Below are 20,582 nucleotides of genomic sequence, written 5' to 3'. Positions count from 1 at the left end.
CGCCGAGCGCGGCCGGCCGGGGAGCAGCGGGGCGCCGGTCCTCGGGGCGTGCGGCATGACCTGAGCGGGAAGCAGCCTCGCGGCGCCCCATGCGGCCCCGGGGGCCAGCCGGCGGACGCTCGCGCGGCCCTCGGCCCGCCGGCCGGTGTTGAGGCGGCCGCCGCGCTCCGCTGGCCGGCGCCACGGCTCGCCCGCTGCCCGGCCCGCCCGGCGCTCGGATGGCGGCGGCGGCGGCGGGCCCGGCGGGCGCCGGGGCGGCCCCTCCGGCCCCGCTCTGGTACCACAAGGACCTCAGCCGGGCGGCGGCCGAAGAGCTGCTGGCGCGGGCCGGGCGGGACGGCAGCTTCTTGGTGCGCGACAGCGAGAGCGTGGCCGGAGCCTTCGCCCTCTGCGTGCTGTGAGTGAGCCGCGCCGCGCCGGGGGGGCCGGGCCCGGGGGCCGCGGGTGGTGGGGGCCCCGCGGGCGCCCCGGGGTCGCGCCTGTGCGCGCCTTCCTGCGCAGCGGGCCGCGCGCCCCTGCCTGCCACGGCCGGCTCCGCGCGCGCCCCTGTTCTGCGCCCCCGAGCGCCGCGGGGAGTCCGGCGGGGCGGGCGCCACGCGCGGGGAGGCCGTCCGAAGCGCCCTGCCGGGCCGCGGCCGAGCGGGGCTGCCCGGAGCCGCGAACGCCCGGAGCGGCTTCGGCCCGGCGCCTCGCGCTCCGAGGTGACCTTCCCGCCGCGCGGTCCGGGACGCGCGTTTCCGCCGGAGAAGAACGGCCGCCGGGCCGGGGCTGCTGCGGCGCTCCGGGCGCCCCCCGGCAGAGGGGCGCAGACCCCGCCCGCTCCCCCCGCCGGCGGCGGCGGCGGTCCGGCGGGCGGCAGCGCGGGGCAACGGCCGCCCCGTCGCCGGGGGGGGGCGCCCGCGTTTCCTGCGCCGCCCCCGGAGTCTCCGTGCGGCGGGAGGCCGGGAGAGCTTTCGGCGCGCTCCGCTCCAGCCTGCGGGAAGGACCTTTCGAGGGAAGCGTTTCTGAGTTTTAGGACGCGGCCTTTTGATTTTAACTCTAAGGCAACCCAAAAAAAAAAAAATCGAAGCTGGTGGTAGTTTGAGGAAGTGTTTTTTGGCCAGGGTAGGGGCGGGGAATTGCAGTCCAAAAATGTGGCTGGCTGAGCGGCCCTGGGCTGCCCTCCCGCATCTCCCTGAGCACAGCCTTTGTCTCCGGGGGCTGGCCAGTCCAACCCTTGAGGGCCACAGCCCTGGGGGTGGGTTGCGGCCTGGTGCGCCAAGGCGGCCCTGGGTGTCTTCATCCCGGGATCCTGGCTAGCAGGTTGGGCTTCCCCTGACTTGGGAACCCAGCTTGGGTCTTTGTGCGGTGTTGAGGCTCTCCCGGCCTCATTTGCTGGGGGCCGTTTCCCTTTGCCAGAGGCCGGGTGGGGGGGCTCAACTCTTGCCTGGGCCACGTCTGCCCCACCAGCCCAACCCAGCCCTTCCCATCAGAGTCCCCCTTGGCTTCCTCGGAGGGGCAGTGAAGTTCCTGGGATTCCTCCCAGGGGAGGGCACAGCGCTGTCTTTGAAAACCTTCCTCCTGCCCAGAATAGATCAGTGGGTGGCTCCCTCTGTTCAGCTGCCAACCTTTCTCGGTCCTCCCTGGATCCCAAGCTGGATAGGACCATCACACGTTGTGTGGGTGGAAAGTGGCCTGAGAGCAGATAAAATAAAATGGAGAATTAAAGCAAATTAATATAAACAGAAATAAATAAATAGAACAATAAATAGAAGTCATGGAATCAAAACACAGGACTCAAAGCACGTAATCAAGCTAACTGCAGTATTTATCAAACAGTACGCAAGAGAAATAAAACAAAATAAAAATAATAAAATGGCCTGAGAACAAATAAAATAAAATGGAAGGATACCAACTGTAACCTGGAGGAGGAATGTTTCTCACTTACTTGCTGCAGGTTTCCGTAGGAGTCAGGCCTACAGAGACAATTTTGGTTTAACTTACCACTCCAAAGGGCACACAGCTCAGCAGCTGGAGTGGATTGTCAAATATTTATTGTGTGAGGCTGTGTATCTCGTTGGAGAAGGCAGAGGAAACTTACTTCTGGTGCTGGGTTGGAATTCCAGATAAGCCTTGCAAGAGTCTTTGTGTGTTTGTGTGTATGTGTGTGTGTCTCTCTCACACACACAGAGGAAAACCCTGCAGGATTTCCGCTGGTGCTGTTGCCTGTGGAGTTAGTAAGTGCCACTGGCCTTGAGCATCCTTGGTGTGCTTGCATGCAGCAGATCCTGGGCTCAGCCCCTCCTGCTGGAAGGGTGGAGGGAACAGCGCTGGCAGCAGCTGCCAAGTGGGAAAGGAAAGTGGCCGGAAGGGAATTTTGCATTAGCTGGGTAGATGATACAGACCATCCCCCAGGTGAATTTGCACAGGCACAGAAAAGCCCAGGTCTGGGATCCTTTGCACCTGCTGCACCTGGCAATGTGTCCATTCCTGCGTGTCTGGTGACAAGCCCCATTCTTGCCTCCCCCCAGCCTTCAAGTGCTAGCGGTGGCTGAATAGTGGGTGGGCACAACAGGTGGAGAGAAGAGGGGGCAGTGCCAGGTCTGGTGTTAGCTAGTTTTTCCTTGTTCTACAACTCTTTTTCTCCCTCTGACTGGGCACATCACATTCTGTCTGTGTGGCAGCTGAAAGGCCGCTGGACATCAGCAATTCTGCCGAGCCGATCAAGAAACCCTGGCAGAGAAAATATGAAAACAATTTTTTCATACCCCTCATTAAAGCCACCGCCTGGCACCCTCCCAGAGCTGGCGATAGCCCTTGGTGAAAACCTCAAGGAAAACGCTGGCAGGGCTGCATGTGCCAGCTGCCTTGTTCTCCACGCATCTCTGCTGGCTCCAGCAGTCCCATGCTGTAGCTGTTTAGCTGAGGGTGTATGGTTGTGTATATTGTGGATGTTAGTTACCAAGATATTTTACCTAGATTTGCCGGTAGTTTGTTTTACATGGGATGATCCCCGGTTCTGCTTTTTGAAATCTAACCTTCTGTCTGGAACAAGTTATAGCTGTGGCTCAATGCAGCCTCATAAAAAAGAGGTGGTTTTATGAACCGGGATCTCTTTCTCTGAAATTCCCAGGAGGTGTGGGCAGGAGCCCTCCAGATCCTTCACTCCCTTTCTGGGGGAGGCAGGGTAAAATGAAGAACATCCTCTGGAATAAACTGATAAAAAGGAACTTTTCTAACTGGCACTCTGTCCTTGAAAAGCCGCTGAGCTGCAGTTAGGCACTTGTGGACCTCTCCTTCCCTGCTGTTGTGTAATTGGGGTGAACTGTGCAAATTTGGGGTGTGTTCAGGGCTGGGTTTGCAAAGTGTGCTAGCTTGGCTAAAATGGGGTAGAAAGGCTGTGTCTCACATGATGTCCTGGAGTCCATGGATTACCCGTGTTGGGTGAGCTAGGCTCTCCTGCTATCATATGACTTACTTTGCATGGTCTAAAATGTTATTTATATTGGATAGATTTGCTTTAGAAGCACAAGATGACATATATAGGATTCTGTGTTTTTTTTCTTCCACAGTAACAACCCTGTGAGGTAGGCTGAGAGAGAGGGACTGGCCCAAAGTCCCCCAGGGATGGATTTGAACCTGGGTTCAACTGGAATTCAGTTGACCGGGTCTCTGTTATATGAATGCAGAAATGGAGTTAAACAGGGTTTGTGTGCTGTGTGAACTGAGCCAGTTAGACTTACTGGGCCTGAAAAGACCCCCTCATCCTGCAAACACCTTCCTTTCCTCGGCTTCTGTGGCTTTCATGCTCCAAAGCAGTGTTTCTCAACCATGGCGACTTTCAGATGGGTGGACTTCAACTCCCAGAATTCCCCAGCCAGCCTTGCTGGCTGGGGAATTCTGGGAGTTGAAGTCCACCCATCTAAAAGTGGCCAAGGTTGAGAAACACTGCTTTGGAGCATGAAGCTCAGTGGAGCTGTGGGATGGCACAGAACCGCCATCAGCATTCTAACTCTGCCAGGCACAAGGGCGGACCTGCACACTAGAGTCATACTGGCTGCGTTGGCAAGATTGGGTAAGGTTAATTGACTCGTGGTGGACTCAACCCAGTTTTCTAGGTTGGCAGAACCATAAACAAATCCCTTTTGCTGCCCCACAGCACCTTAAACTAAAGCACAGTCAATTTGTCTGTGGCTCAAGAGTGCAGTGTGAGCCCTGCTGTTTTCTGCACAAGCTTGGGCTGAGCGAGCGAAAGAATGTTGCCACCCCGCCCCCCAATTCTCCAATTTTATTTATTTCTGTATTAGATTTTCATCTCATAATCAGTTTGATCCTGGGCGGCTTGTGCAATAGAGACCGCAATTTCAGACATCCCAGGGCCCTGAACAAGACCTGCCATTTTTCAATCTACATTTGTTGCCAGGAAGAATCAGAGATTAAAATGAGGTGCAGGCAGTCCTCGCTTAACAACCATTCGTTGAGCGACGGTTTGGACTTATGAAAAACTGACTTGCGGCTGGTCCTCCCACAACTGCTGCAGTGTCCACATGGTCATGTGATTGCCATTTTCGACCTTCTTGGCCGGCTTCCAGCAAACAAAATCAATGGGGAACCGTGTGATTTGCTTAATGACCATGTGGCTCGCTTAATGACTGCAGTGATTCACTTAACGACCTCCACTTTAAAAGGTCATAAAATCAGGTCAGATCAGCTTCATGACTGCTTCGCTTAGCAACCAAAATTCTGGTCCCAATTGTGGCCATTAAGCAAGGACTGCCTGTAATGGAGGACTTTTCAAATGGCCAGTAGGTGCCAGAATGAGGGAAACCTGTTGGTCCTCTGACCAGTTGTGCTGCTTGTTAAAAAAAATATCCCTGTGCTAGAGTGTGTTTGGCTAGCGAATGAACAGTCAGACCAATCCCCTGCAAATACAAAATTAGCTTCTCTCTTTCTGCCAGTCCTAAAGGCTGTGACGTACGCCTTGTTTATTCCAACCTGGACTTTGTCCTTAGCGAGAATCCTAGTTTGCAGCCTTTGTTACTGTGCCTATTTGTATATATACAAAAATTACAGGGATGTGTTTTTTAAAAAGTTGGACTGTGCATCACCTGGGCTGGACGTGCACAACAGTTCTTTGAACCCAGAGCTGAAAATCTTTCGCCTGTAACTTTTTTATGGTGGCTATTAGTAATCCTGAACAGACAACTGTTGTGTTCATTTTTTATCACACTTTCTTTCCCAGGAGACTGTTGTTTTTGTTTTAACTAACGTGTTGGCAGAGGCAGTTATATTTAGGGTAGTTTTATATGGGTTTTTTTCCTTGTTTTTTTTTTAAGGACTCTTCGCTTGAGTTAAAAGTAGTGGATGTGCAGGTAGGAATTCTTCTTTGACCAGAGTAAAAGCCTTTCTCAGCTTTTTAGCCAGATGGCAATTTCCTTGCTCTTTGCTTCGGGGGGGGGGATTATTTGGAGGTGCACTGCTACTGAACATGGAGGTTCAATAAAGCTATTGGCAGATGGATGTTTGCAAGATCTCCTTGATCTTGCCTGCTTAAAGACCATACTGGTTTAGAGATTGATGGGGAAGAGAGAAGGATATTTAGGAGTTTGAAAAAAGGCTGTAGCTCACAAAAGCTGATGCCTTTTAATAAAGTTTGTTAGGTTAAAAAGCTGTGACCAGACTCCGCAGATTTTAAATGACAGATAGTCCTCATTTAACAACTGTTCACAGTTAGAACAGTGATGAAAAAGTAATTTTGCGACCAGTCCTCGCATTTATGACCTGCACAGGTCTGTAAGGCAAAGGAAAGTTGAAGTCAGATCATAAGCACAGTCACGATTTCACTTAGCAGCTGCTTCACTTAATGATTGAGTGGCCAGTCCCAGTTGTGGTCGTTAAACGAGGACTTCCTGTATGTAAAGGTAATGCTACTTCATTGGTTCACAGCAGCTCTTTTCGTGCATTGCTGAAGCCAAAGAGTGGTATAATGCAGGGGGGGGGGGGGTTGATGCTTTTGGGGAACAGAATTTTGGGATTTCTGTAGGTGAATTATAGGTGGGTGAGGCGATAACTTGGCTTTCAAGTCCTCTTGTGGCTTGCGACAGCTCAGCACAGAAGAATTTGGTGAAGCAGGGAAGACTCCCCACTTCCTTTCGCTTTGTTGCGGTGCTCCTTTGCGAGAGAGGCTCTCCGTCTCCCGTGGGTGTCAGCCCTTCCAGGTAGACCAGACAGGAAACACGACCAGATGAGCTAACTCTGCTTTATTGGAAGGCTGCATCCATCTTGCAAGTCTGAAAGTGCAGACCTCCTGCCGTCTCCCTTTGCAGCCTGATAAGTTGGGAGGGTCCCTTCTGGGTCTCTCTTTCCCCGTTACGCAGCTGCAGGCCCTGCCCTCTCTCCTCTGACCGATTCCTGGGCAGCGTCTCTTGGCCCGTCTCCCAAGGTCTCTCTCACCTACCATCGCGGCGGGTGTCGGGAGTTGTGTCGAGCCCAGCTGCTGCCGGGCAGGCCTTCAGAAGCTTGCAGGCGAGCTCGACGCTTCAGCAGAAATTTCCTACCCTGATAATGTAATGATAAGAAGCTGATGTCGTTTGTGGGTTTCATGGTTCAGGATGGAGCTTTTCACCAACCCCTTTGCACGTCCCACCATGGATATGTTTAACGTCTGCTTTTTCTTGGGAGGGGGGTTCTGCTGAAGGACAAAGTGGCTCTGGAGCAGAAGCAGCCCCCTCCCCATATTTCAGTCTCAGTGCTTTTTACATAGGCCTTTAAGAATTTTTTTCTGCTGATGGGGCCTTTTTTTTTAAGGTTTCCTTTTTTTTTTTTTTTTTTGCAGTTTCCCAACAGGCAATACAGGTAGTCCTCATTTAACAACCATTCGTTTAGGGACAGTTCAGACTTATGACGGTGTTGGAAAAAACTTGCGACTGGTCCTCACTCTTACAACCGTCACAGCATCCCCCAGTCATGTGAACACAATTTGGGTGCTTGGCAACAGGTTCGCATTTATGACCGTCACAGTGTCACATGGTCACGTGATCGCCATTTTTGACCTTCCTGGCCAGCTTCTGGCAAGCAAAAGCAATGGGGAACCACATGATTTGCTTAACAACCACATGGTTCGCTTAACACCTGTGGTGATTTGCTTAATGACTGTTGCAAAAAGGTCGTAAAATTGGGTGAGATTCGCTTAATGACTGCTTCGCTTAGCAATCAAAATTCTGGTCTCAATTATGGTCATTAAGCTAGGACTACCTGTAGTATCAATTTATGAGTAAATCGTAAATATTAGAAATATGGGGTGAGCACGTATGGGAGAGTCTATTCCGGACAATGAGTGTGGGCGGCAGATGGTAAGTGTTTTAAATGGGGCTAGAACTGAGGAACTCCACTCCGCAGCCCCCCCCCCCCCACTGGGGATTTCTTCTCTTCAAGCTGGACATTTCCTTTGCTCTCGCTGGCCTGCAAGGGAAGAGGAAGTGGTCTGGGGAGATGTTCATTTTCCAGGGTCAAGAGGGAGATGGGATTTGCGATGCAACTCAGCCAGGCCTTTGGGGCAATGGACATCTGGCCTTGCTGCCCCTCCCTTCTTGTCCCCAGAAGCCCCTGCAGTGCATTTTAGGAGGAGGCAAAGCACCTGGCAGAGCTTCATCTGCACCCCTAAATTGGACAACCAAATGGCAGTCAAGCACGTGCCTGGCTCTTTCCATGTAAGGTGGGGTGTCAGTTTCAATCCCAATTGCTAAATAAAATAAACTTTCTCAGGGTCAGGCACTCTGGAGTTCCCTGGCCAAAACAGGTGCTTCATGGCTGGACTCACGGAACACGCTGTGGCCAGATAAATAAACCACGTTACGGCTGCATGCCGGCCCGATTCACACCGCTTGGGAAGGCACCGGCAGGCTTCCCAGCACACAGGGCTGTCCGCAACCAAGCCCATTTCATCCTGGTCCGGCGTGGGAGGTGCCCCATTTTAAGAGGACTCGGGGGTGGGGGCAGGATGCGTGTCCTGTTGCCGTTTGTGCCTGGTTCAAGTTTGAAGTTCTGCCAAAGTCCAGCCCTGGACAACCGAACACCAACTGGTCCAGGCCCATTCTATTTAAAACACCCATTTAGTGGCAGGAGCTAAATGCCAGCTTGCTGCGGAGGGGTGTAATTATAGTGCGAGGTTTAGCTTCCTCTGGATTTTCAGGGCTCTGCAAATTGGGCTTTAAAAAAAATGTTTTTCAGCCAGGAGCCAGCCTCCCTTGTGCAGACTCCTTGGAAACATCAAGCTGCTTCTGGTAAAAGTTGCGGGGGGGGGTGGATTTGGTCAAGAAGGGCTGAAAGGTTGGTATTCTGGCCCTGCCGCCTTTGATTTGTCATTGCCTTCCTTGCTGGACACGTATGGGTTTTTCTGGACTTCTGAGCAAGCCTGGGAATGTTGCAGGGACACCCCAAGGCTGCCAGCCCCAAAGCAGCATGTGGGACATCCGCTCTGCTCCCAGAACGTCACAGTGTTTTTTCCGGTCTGTCCTTGCTAACTGGGGAGAGGGGGCTGGCGGGAAAGAGGCACTGAAGTCCCTTTAGCCCCCTTCCTCAACCTAGATGGGGTTGGACGGTCATCCCTGCCAACCCTGGCATCTGCTGGATGAGAAGGATGGGCTTTGCAGTCCAGGACATCCCAAGGCGTCAGGAGCCCTGAGTTCCCGGCCGAGCTTCTGTTTTGCTTCCTGCCACAGCAGCTCGCCTGCCCGCCCTTCGGGGTGTGGACCCACTCCACCTCAGCCTCGGCAGCCAACCCAGCTGTTTCCTTCTTGCCTCCCGCCTGCTTGCTGTTCTGGAGACCTTGGCCCTCAGAAGCACCTTCGTCCCCAACAGAAGAAGCAGCTAGTCTGTTTCTGAGCTGCTGGGATTTCACCCACGCCTCTCCCAACAGCAGCCTTCTGAGCTCCAGGATGGGGCAGGCCCAGGCCCAGGCAAGTCCTTTCCAGCCCCCTTGGAGCACCTTCTCTGTCCTGTGGGGCTGGCAGAGCTCCCTTGGCAATAGGGTAGCCCAGAGGTGCCTGTTGCAACATCGCACTGTGTGCCAGGGTGCAACATCTGGATTATTCACCGCAGTACAGGACATCTTCCAATAAGGACCTGGCAACCCAGTATCTTCTCTGAGTACTTTGGGGTTGCAAGTTGCCTCACTGGGAAGAGCTGTTGGTTGGTTGACTTCTGCTTCCCATCTAACCATGAGTTTACTCTCAATTCAAAGCCATCTTGTTCTTGGCTGTCCTCAGGTCAAGTGGTAGTGATCTACAGCTTGATCTGGTAGAGGTGGTTTCAAAGTGGTTTCAGAAGGTAATAGTCAATTAGAGGTCACTCATAAGTGGGGGAACTGGAATGTTGAAGGCTTAATAAAGGAAGAGTCAAGTAAATGTTACATCACCTCTTAATGGGGACCAGTTAGTTGTTAACAATTACACTTAAAACAAGTTAATGAAGCCTGACCTACAGAAACTGCTTTTAAATCCAGGATAGAGTTTGGGGCGTCATACCAGAGCCTTTAAACAGGCTTATGGGCTGGGTAGTTCAGGGCCTCTGGGGGATTCAGCATCCCTGCACTGGCATCTCTTGTCATGCCTGCACCAACACTAAAAGTGGCTGAAGTCACACTGTGTGTGAAAACCAGCAACCCTGCCTCCCGTATTTTGATGGCCTGGTTCACAGGACGGAGGTTGTTTGGTTTCGGCGTAGTAAACCATGGTTTGTGGTTCGGGGGAAACCAGCTTTCTTGGGGAGCATGTCTCCAGAAACCAGAAGTGCAAGCTCTGGAGCCACACAGGGCCCTTCTCTGGGCTGAGAAAAAGGATGGGCGACTTGTGGTTTTGAGGACAGCCTGGCAGTAAGCAGAAGGGCTTAACCCCTGCAGCCCTTCGCCGGTTAGTGCAGGAAAAGAGATTGGCTCACGTTTTAACATCCCTACAGCTCAGGGCCACAAGAAGATTTTCATTGTCTGAAGATGGAAAATGGGGTGTATTTTTGCTCAACTTAATGAAGCCAGAGGGCGCCTGGGGGGTTCAGGTGTGCTAAAGCCCAGCCTGTTCCCAGCAACTGTGGTGGCCCCTCTCAGACATGAGGCTCCCCAGCGCTTGGCCGTCCTGCGTAAATGCAAAGTCTGAACATCTTTTCCCAAGTGCATCTTTTGTTGGGGGGGCGGGAATGTTTGGTTCTGTAAAGTAACAGCTGCTAGGCAGCAACATAGAGATCTGTGCAAAGTTACATATTAGGAAAAAATAAGTTAATGCTGAGGTATTGTCAGAGGGGAAGAAATGGAAGAGTAAGAAGGTGAGTCTATTGGCAGCTTAGCTCATAACAAGCAGCACGGTCCAGGTGGGGAGAGATCTAAGAAGCGTTTCAAAGCTTGCGATAAAGGAGGTCCGAAGTCCCCTAGGTTCGGCATTTGCCCAAAACTGGCACTGAAGAAGGCCGTCCTGAAACCTTGTGTAATTCTTTCTTCCTTGGTCCTGCCTGCGGTGTGGGGTTTAACAGCGTAGAATGGGCTCAGTTGGGGGGGGGGGCTCAGTTGGGGGGGGCCTTGTGAAACTTTAGTTGATCAGGGGCTGAATATGAGTTAGCAGTTTGACATTGCCCCTTAGGAAGGCAAATCAGTTTTCAGCTTTGCCCACAGACATAAAGTTTCCAAATCACAGAAAGTCATTGCTGTGCACACCCCCCAATACTGCATCCTGTTTGGGGCATCCCATTTTTAGAAGGGCTCATTGAAAGTGGAATACAGGTAGTCCTCAACTTACAACCATTCATTTAGCAAGCATTCAAAGTTATGACAGCGCTGGAAAATGTGACTTGCGTCTGATCCTCGCACTTGCAACCGTCACAGCATCCCGCAGTCACATGATCAAAATTCAGGCACTTGGCAAACCAGCATGTATTTACAATGGTTGCAGGGACATGTGATCACCACATGCAACCTTCCCAAGGGGCTTCCAACCTGCAAAGACAATGGGGGAAGCCAGATACACTACCAGATGACCATATGGTTCACTTAACGACATTGATGATTTGCTTAACAACCATGTCAAAAAAGGTTGTAAAATCGGGTGTGACTCACTTCGTGACCTCTGTCGTTAACCTCACTTAGTGACAGAGGTTCTGGTCCTAATTGTGGACGTAAGTCAAGGACTACCTGTAAATGCGAAGAAAGGCAGTCAGAGCAGCCAGGGGGCTGGAAACTCTGCACATGGATGTTGAAGCCATCAAGTGAGGCCTGGGGGGTACTTTTTTAGGATCCCAAAGGCTATACCTCTAAAGAGGAAAGCCAGCAGCCCTTCTCTAGGGCAAGGCATGGGTAATAGGTTTAAGTGAAAGAACTTAAAGATGTGGCCCTCCGTGTCTTTGAAATTTGGATTTTTTTTTTTTTTTTTGGTAACTATAGCTATAGACCACTGTTTTTCAAACCTGGCAACTTTTAAGCTGTGTGGACTTCTCGGTTTCATAGTGGCAGTAGTCAGTAGTCCGATTTCCCCGTCTGCTGCTGGTGAGTCTGATTGGCCTTCGTGCTGTTGTTTTGGGGGTCTTTAGACAGCACCCAAGGAAGCGAGGCCATTGGGCAGTTTAAGAAGGGACGAAGTTCATTTCTGCCAAGGATTGTTCCTGGCGAAGAAGCTGTGGCCTCAGGGCCCATGTAATGGTGGTGAGGTCCAGCCGCAAGCCTGAGGCTTGGCCAGCTTGGAAGGAGAAGCCCTCGCTGTGGCATCTTGCAATCTGCCATTTGGCACAGAGTGGCGCAAAACCAGCTGGTGACGTGTCCTGGTCATGTGGCAACCTGGGTCAGCCTGGGGTGGGCTGTGCTGCCAAGGACAATGGAGACTGGCAGCCAGGAGTGGGCTGGATGGGAAGGAGGTGCTTGGGCCTAGGGACCAGGGCTGTGGTGATGGGTAGGTAGGCATCCCCTCGGCTTGGCTGGCTGGTGGTTGGTTTCAGCTGCTGTTCTCCCTTCACCTCGGCAACCACTTCCTTTCAAACAGAGCCTGTTCCTTGCCCACTTTTGTTCGTCTGCAAAGAGGCGTCGAGATCTATCAGCCAGAAAAGGCCAGCCAGTGGCACCAGGGACAAAAGTCGCTGAGAAAAATGTTCCCAGGGGCCTCTTTCAGTTAGATGAGTCCCAGAAATAAAAAGCTGGCAAGGTCTTCCCCACGGGGGGCCCTTTTAGTCGTTCAACCTTCCAGGCTTCGGCACCCTTAGATCCTCCTGATTTGGCCCCGCGTCCCTGGCACGAAGCCACCACCTGCACCGGAACCGGGACCAAACCAGAGTCTCATTCTGGTCTGACCGCATTGCAGGCACTTTGGCGAGGGCTCTCTGGGGTTTGGCGGGGCCCTTTGATCCTTGGTGAATGCTTCGGGCACGGGTCTGCCTGGCACGTCTGTCTTGTGCAAGACTGGCCAGCTCGGCCTGGTTTCCCCGGGCACAGGGAAGATGGTTCCCCCTCTCCTCTCGGCTGCTGGGGCTCCCTCCTGCTGCTGTCTAAAGATAGGCTGCCCCCTCTCCCCCTCCTGCTGCAGGGAACCCTCCCGGCCCCTCCGCTGTGTGCTTTTCCCTGAGTCACGGGCTGCGTTGATGCCTGACGCAACTGTGGCACTGAGCCTCGGGCACAGATGGGGAAACAAGTCACCACTGCCATGAGCCAGCTATAAATAATCCGGGCTGCGGCAGGAAGAGACGGATTCACTCGCTGCCCGGGCATTAACCCTTTGCAAGGCCAACATGGGGGGGTGTTTCATTGAAGGGGTCTGCCCGCTGGCCCCTCAGGAGCTCAAGGTGGCATCTGTAACACTGCTGCTTCCCCCCAACAAGCTGACAGGGTAGGCTGGGCAGGGAGAGTGCAGCTGGCCCAGCGTTCTTCAGGGGGCTTCTGTGGCTGAGGGTGGGTCTCCCCAAGTCAGGCAGCTTAAATATTTCACCCTTCTGGCTGTCGGCCCACAGATGCACCCGGCTGCACCTTCCCGCGTGCCCTTCCCTTCCTACTGAGAGAGGGGTCATGCCCTTGAAGTGCAACCTCAGCCAGGATCCGTGTGGCTCTGGCACATGGGTGAGGCAGTGCTTTGCTCACTCCTTGGAGTAGTTGCCCCGAAGGTGGGCTCCTAAAGAGAGTAGACTCAAGGACTTCCCATTTTAGAGGTTGGGAAAAAGCGGTGGCCCCAGGTCTTTTGCACTGTCGCCTGTCCAAAGTGCTTCTGCAGGTCCTGCATGGAGCAGGAGTTGGACTAGATGACTGCTGAGGGGCCTTCTGATTCTGGACAGCCCATGATGTTTGAGGGTCCCGGTTCCAGGTGGTGGTGATGGCAGTGGGTGTTTCTCCCCTTTGCTGCAGCAGCAGCCCCAGAAACCAAAATGGTCCTTCACTCTTTCGGCTCCTGAAGGTTGCCCTATTTATTTTAATCCCTGGTCCTGAGCTGCGTGTTTGGCCAGGAGGAACCCCGTGGCTGGAATTTATCGAAAATGCTTTCTTTCCTTTGACCCAGAAGGCAAAATTTGAGGGGGGTTTAGGGAAGCCATCTTCAAAGGCTTTGGGGCTCCAGGCATCCCTCAACTGAGGTGTTTAATTGCTTTTCTCCAGGAGGTGTTTAGTCTTGGATTGTTTTTCACAGTGGGCTTTTTAGTGCCGCTTCCTGCAGTGGGATTCAGCGGGCAGGGCGTCCCCCTGAGCACCTGGGGGGGCTTAAAAAGATGGTCAGGAGCACCTCAGGTCCTCGCCCTAATCCAGCCATCACCCATAAAGGACAAAGTTGGCCCCAGGAATGACAAGGAGGCAGCCCCCCCGCTTTCCCCCAGGATCCCCTTTGAGGCACACCTCTTCCCTACGGGAAGTTGAGCCTTGCCTCCCCCCTCCCTGTCACCCTGGGAAGGGGCACCTGACCAGCAGCCCTCTTGAAAGCAAGGAAGGGGAGAGGCCGGGTCTGGCCTCCCTGGCGCATGCCAGGGGCGCATTCCCCTCCTGCCTCCCCGTGCTTGAGCTTGGAGGGGAAAGAAGGGGGCACAGACAGGCAGTCTGGCCTCCTTGAAGTCGGCAGCTGGCCGGGGTCAGCCCGATCAGCACAACAGGTCTTTGTCTGCCTGCTCTTCAGCTGCTTGACTGGGCTGTCCCTGGAGCATGGCTGTCTGCTGGGGATTATGCCCCTGGGTGCCCAGTAACCAGAGAGCCAGGTCTGAGGGCCTTGGAGAGGGAGTGCCCCCATCGTGCAGACCCTGCGTTTGCAAGCCCTGGCCCCCTCAGGATCAGAGGGCTGGCTTTGCAGGGGCGTAAGGCTGGCGTCGGCTTGGTGGTGCTCTGCAGGTGGAGGGTGGCAGAGGGCCACAAGGTGCTTGGGGGGCAGTCACCATGGGTCAAGCGCGTGGTCGTCCTTCCGTGGCTCCTGGGCAAAGGAAGAGGGCTCCTGGCTACCACCGTGCAACTCGAGGCAAAGACTGCAGGCGGAAGTTCAGTTGCTGACGTTTTCGCGTCAGAAGGTGGCAGGCAGTGCTGCTTTACCTCTGAGCCTGGAGAGCCGGTGGTGCCCTGCAGGGAGGGAAGGCAGTCTGTAGGGTGGGGTGTACTTGGGGGATCCTTTTATTGGGGTGATAGTGTAACAAGCGCCTAGTCCTCAGTGTCCCCAGGAAGCAGGCCTACACTGCTCTGCAAAGCCCTTCTCTGGATTCCAACCCAGAACAGAACATTGAGTTTGTAAGAATATCTCCCTCTTACAAATACAGAAAAAGAAAAAAAAACTACCTTCTGGTATTTCTCAGGCCAACTGGAAAAAAATATCCTGAGACCCCAATTACTGAGTTCCTAAGATGTGGCTGTGCAGGAAGTGTAGAGAGAAGCAGAACGAAATGGTGTTTCAAAAGGCCTTTCTGAGCCCTGAACAGGATCCCCCGGGGGGGGGCCTGTTCTCATCTCTGGCTTCGTGGCAGCAGGGAGGCACTTTGCCCAGAGCAGCCCCGGGTGGGGGTTCAGCTGAGAGCCAGCATCTCTCAGGCCTGAGATGTCCATGCGGTCAACCACCCATAGTTGGGAGAAAGAAGCGTTGGAAAGAAACCATCATGGCTATAAAGAAGGGATTGTACTGTCCCGTTCACAGAGTGTCTTCTTATACAGGTAGTCCTCACTTAACGACCATAGTTGGGACTAGAATTTCAGTTGCTAAGCGAAGCGGCCATTAAGCGAATCTGACCTGATTTTACGACCTTTTGTGTGGCAGTTGTTAAGTGAATTACAGGGGCATTAAGTGAACCACATGGTCATTAATCGAATCACGCAGTTCCCCTTTGATTTTGCTTGCCAGAAGCCATCTGGGAAGGTCAAAAATGATGATCACATCAGCACAGGATGCTCTGATGGTCATAAATGTGAACTGGTTGCCAAGCACCCAAATCATGATCACGTGACCAGGGGGGACACTGCGATGGTCGTAAGTGTGAGGACCAGTCACAAGTCAGTTTTTTCAGCACAGCCATAAGGCTGAACCATCCCTAAACGAATGGTTGTTAAGTGAGGACTACCTGTATGTACTAAAGATTTTTTCTGGGTGGGTGTTGTCTGTGGGAGGGCCTTGAGCTGAGTGTGAGCCTAGAGCCTAGGCAAGTGCTGCTGAATCGAGTCCCGGGAAAGGTGGTCTTAAGTCTGGGTAGTGCCTGTAGCCCCTTCCCCAACGGGTCTTCTCCAGATCCATTCAAGAGCCATCTTCCCCATCCAGCATGGCCAGAGGCCGTAGGATTCGTAGGTCTGCACATCTGGAGGGCACCAAGTTGTACGTTGATTTTGGTTGCAGGGTTGCATTGGGGAGATGGGCAGCTGTATAAATTGATATAAAAGAAAAATAAATAAAATCCACCAGCACGGGTAGATGGCTAAGACATTTAAGGGGCAGCCGAGAAAGCGTCTTCCTTTTGCCGCCGCTGACTCAGAATCCCTCCCTTGCTGAGTCACTTTCTGTGAGCCTCATATCTCGGAAACCGAGAGGGCCCTTTTTCCTCCTGGCCTTGGTGGGGGGGTGGGTTAGTGCCTGCAAAAGCAGCCTGGCCCCCAGAGAGACCAGCTTGGGACGTGAGGGGCCTGGCGTCGTTGGCGGGGGCTGCCAGGAAGGACGCCTTCTAGCCGGAGGGGGAATCAGAAGGGTGGTCCAGCGGATGCCTCCCACCCCTCCTTTCTTCTCCGTTTGCTGGGATTGGGACCTCCGCGGCCCCTCCCTCCCCTTTTCCGCTCTGCCAGCGGGGGTGGCTGGCTGGCTGTTCGGATCTGGTCTCTTGCCCTGCCAGTCTCGGTGGGGCACCGTTTCTTCTTTGACGGGCCCTTAATTAGGCCGTGAAGATCAACTGCCGGGGCAACGCCTCTCTCCCCTGCGCTGAGGACATTGCCCAGCCCGGCAACAAAATGTCTGGGGGAAAATAACCCCAAAGGTATTTGGGGTTCGAGGTGTGTGTTGGCTGTCATAAAACCGTGGCATGCAAGTGTGCTAACGAGATTTAACTGCGGTAATTGAAATGCAATGAAACCGACGTTATTTTTGTGGGGGCCCGCCTACACTTCCGAAGGATTGTCAGAGGCTGCGGGCCCCATCTGGGGAAAGCAGGCCCCCCCTTGATGTTTGAGGCAGCTAAATCCCAAAGGTTGAGGGGCTGCAAGCCTGGGGCTGAGAAGAGAGGGAGCAGCCAGGCGCGGGCCCTTTCCCTGCATGCCTTCCAGCCGAGCGAGGTTTTGCCCAGCCAGGGGGCCTGTGCTGGATGGCGCCCTTGCCTTTCCCTGCCACTGGGAGAAGACCTGGCCTGCTGCAGGGGGCAAGCCACCCTGGCCAGGCCTCTGGGAACCCTCGCAGCGTCCCTGGGCGGCCGCCTCCGAGCTCTGCCGGGGCACGACTCGAGCCGCCTCCCCATCGTCTCCTCGTCCTGCTTCCGAAGCAGCGCCTGTGCTGCCGCGCAGGGTGGCGGGCCAGCCTGGCACGTCCCTGCTGGCTGGAGGAACGGCGCATGATCGCACAGTCCCTCTCTGCCGTCTGAGCTTTGGTTTGGTCGCAGCTGAACCTGTCTGGCTCCTGCCTGACTTCTCTAGCCTGCCCTGAAGCCTCTTAGCTTTTTGGAGCTTGGGACAAACTTTGCAGAAAAGTTCCAGGTGCCTGCTTTGCTCTGTGCCCCCCCCCCCCCCGCTTGAGACAGCTGGGAGAATCCCCTCGGCTGTGCTGGGGAAGGTGGGGAGGAGGATGAATTTCATGCTTGCCGCAGAGCTTGGCCTCACGTTCCGCCTGAAGTTACTCATTTGACACCTATTTGCAAACGCTCCCGGCCAGTGCCAGGAGGCCTGCTTTGTATATTCACCACCCAGATCTGGATACTCCCTTTTTTAAGGGCAAAGCTTCATCTGAACTGCTCAAAGTTGGTGCTGAGGCCGAAGATGCATTCCACACCGGCTGGCACACCCTGGCAAGGCACCTCTCTCCAGCCTGGCACCTCCAGATGTGTTGAGTACTAATCCTGCGTCCTCACCTACTGGCTGGGGATAATCCCACATATTTGGCATGTGCCTGGATGAAGGAGGCTTGTCTGGACACGGTTCCTGACCCCCACGTGATGGCAACCCCCTCCCGTTTTCTTCGGTTTTGAAGACATGGCAGCAAGTGGAGTTCAGCCCTGCCTCCCTTTCTTTAGAGCAGGGTTTCTCAACCTGTAAGATGTGTGGACTTCAACTCCCAGAATTCCCCAGCTGGCTGGGGAATTCTGGGAGTTGAAGTCCACACATCTTAAAGTGGCCAGGGTTGAGACACGTTGGTTTAGAGGGGGAGAACCTGGCTCTGAATGGTATACTTGGTGCTTTCGCCATCCTTAATGTCTTTCTGTCTTTCTGTCTCCCCCAGGTTCCAAAAACACGTCCATACCTATCGAATTTTGCCAGATGAAGAGGAGTTTCTGGCGGTCCAGGTGAGCCTTTCCGTTGGTCCTGTTTCCCCAGCTGTGATCTTTTCCACCTATTGTTGTTTAGACCAGTGTTAAATTAAAATTAAATTAAATTAAAACCCATGCTGGCTGGGGAATTCTGGGAGTTGAAGTCCACATATCTTAAAGTTGCTGAGAAACACTGCGTTAGACAGAGCTGTCATCCTACAGCAGTTCTGCCTTTCCGCATTGCCCATCTGGATTTTCCCACCACAGTTGCTCTCCCCTTTACAAGCACAGGACCGAACAGGCTGGTGGTGATGGTGGTGGACACATAGCAGTGGAGGAATCTACTGGTGGGAATTCTGGGAGCTGTAATCCCAGCATTTCTGGACTACACATTTCTGGGCACTGTATCCTGGATGGTGAAGGCCTCAGTGTAATTCTTGCATGCTTCGGGTCCTTGGAAAGCTTTGCTGGGACCCCCAGCCCCTTTCCAAAAGTTGCCCCCAATTTCCAATGTTTGATGTCCCTAAAGAAGGAGTTATACAAGAACTTATACAAGGACAGCAGATCCTTGAGGGCCCTGGTCTCCGGCTGCTGCTGCTTAACGCCAGGTCAGTCAACAACAAAGGCCCCCTCACCTGCGATTTGATCGCAGAGGAGGGGGCAGACCTGGCGTGTATCACTGAAACCTGGCTGGGCTCAGAAGGGGGGGTAGCCCTCTCGGAAATGTGCCCAGCTGGGTTTCGGGTGTGGCACCAGCCGAGACACCAGGGTAGGGGAGGAGGGGTGGCTGTTGTCATCCGAGAGTCTCTTGTGGCCTTCAGGGGCCCTGCCCCACAAGTTGCTGGGTGTGAGACCCTGTTCTTCAAGTTGGGTTCCTGAGAACAGCTGGGAGTGTTGCTGCTGTACCAGCCCCCCTGCTGCGTGGCAACCTCCCTGCCTGATCTGCTGGAGGCCGTCTCAGGGTTGGTGGAGCTCCCCAAACTTATGGTTCTGGGGGACTTCAATCTGCCTTCCCTGGGCCGTGCCTCGGAGGCAGCTCGGGAGTTCAGGGCTACCATGGCAGCCGTGGGCCTGGCTCATATTATTCAGGACCCGACTCGAGACAGTGACCTCACCCCAGACTTGGTCTTCTTCTTGGAGCAGTGGCATAGTGATCTGAGGGGAGAGCCGCATCTATCCCCATTGTCGTGGTCAGATCACGCCCTGGTGGCCCTGAGATTCTCTTATGCTGCTCCCCTCCGCAGGGAGGCAGGACCCATTCGGTTGGTCCGCCCCCGGCAACTGATGGACCCAGTGAGGTTTCAGAGGGAGCTGGGGGTTATACCCGAGGATCTGCTGCACGGTCCAGCGGAGGCCCTGGCTGCTCCTGGAGCAGGGAAGCGGCCGGGGCCTTGGACAGGATCGCGCCTGTGCGACCTCTCCTGCCTCATCCAACCCGACGCTCCCTGTGGTTCACGGAGGAGCTGAGAGTTTTGAAGAGGACTAAGAGACGCCAAGAGCGCCACTGGTGGAAGACAAAGACCGAACCCGACTGAACACAAGCTAGGGCCGCTATTAAGGCCTACCTGGTGGCGGTAAGAGCGACGAAATGGCGGTATTTCTCCGCTCTTATTGCGTCCGCAGATTGCCGTCCAACGGTCCTGTTTAAGATCACACGTACCCTTTTGGGGAATGTGGGCCCAGTGACCCACCTACAGGGCCATGCGGAAGAGTTTTCTGAGCATCTGCAGGATAAAATCACTCAGATCCGGTCTAAGTTGGACTCCATGCGTGAAGCAGCGTCTGTGGAGATACCGAGGGAACGTTTTAGCCTTGTTATCTGGGAGCAGTTTGATCCGGTTGGACCCGAGGAAGTGGACAGGATCCTCCGGATTGTGAATGCCGCCACCTGTTATTTAGATCCATGCCCCTCCTGGCTGGTGAAGGCAGCTCAGGAGGTGACGTGTGGTTGGGTCCAAGCAATGGTAAATCCATCCTTGAGGGAGGGGGTGTTCCTGGTCGCCTGTAAGGAGGCACTGGTGCACCCCCTCCTCAAGAAGCCATCTCTGGACCCAACTGTGCTGGACAATTTTCGTCCAGTCTCCCACCTCCCTTTTTTCGGGAAGGTGGTTGAGAAGGTGGTGGCGTTACAACTCCAGAGGGTCCTGGAGGAAACGGATTATCTGGACCCCTTTCAGTCAGGTTTCAGGCCAGGATATGGGACAGAAATGGCATTGGTCGCACTGATGGATGATCTCTGGCGGGAGCGGGATGGAGGCAGTGCATCCATCCTTGCTCTCCTTGACCTCTCAGCGGCTTTCGATACCATCGACCATGGTATCCTTTTGGGACAGCTCAGGGAGTTTTGGGTGGGCGGTGTAGTTCTGAGCTGGTTCACCTCCTTCCTCCAGGGCCGGTCCCAGTCGGTGGTGATAGGAGAGGAGAGATCCAGCCCTCGACCCCTCCTTTGTGGGGTGCCGCAGGGTTCGCTTCTCTCCCCTCTCCTTTTTAACATCTACATGAAACCACTGGGCAAGACCATCCGTCACCACGGGGTGAGGTATCATCAGTATGCTGATGATACCCAATTATACATCTCTATCCCAGGTGAGGTAAGGGATGCAGTGACTGCCCTTTCTCGGTGCCTGGGGGCTTTGGGGGCCTGGATGGGGAACAACAGGCTTCAACTGAACCCTGGTAAGACGGAGTGGCTGTGGGTT

General features: G+C 54.1%; 1 protein-coding gene across 1 annotated transcript in view; it reads left to right on the top strand.

Moving 5' to 3' along the window:
- Positions 1-68: 68 nt before the first annotated feature.
- Positions 69-20,582, top strand: part of INPPL1 (inositol polyphosphate phosphatase like 1) — a 61,673-nt gene continuing 41,159 nt past the window's right edge. The window contains exons 1-2 of the mRNA XM_063306030.1: positions 69-397; positions 17,856-17,919. Coding sequence (XP_063162100.1) covers positions 219-397; positions 17,856-17,919 — 243 coding nt within the window. The 5' untranslated portion in view covers positions 69-218. The remainder of the gene's footprint in view (positions 398-17,855; positions 17,920-20,582) is intronic.

This window comes from Candoia aspera, chromosome 5 (assembly GCF_035149785.1).
Source record: "Candoia aspera isolate rCanAsp1 chromosome 5, rCanAsp1.hap2, whole genome shotgun sequence".
Lineage (NCBI taxonomy): Eukaryota > Metazoa > Chordata > Lepidosauria > Squamata > Boidae > Candoia > Candoia aspera.
The sequence above is the reverse complement of the archived record's forward strand: the minus strand, read 5'-3'. Positions and strand labels throughout refer to the sequence as shown.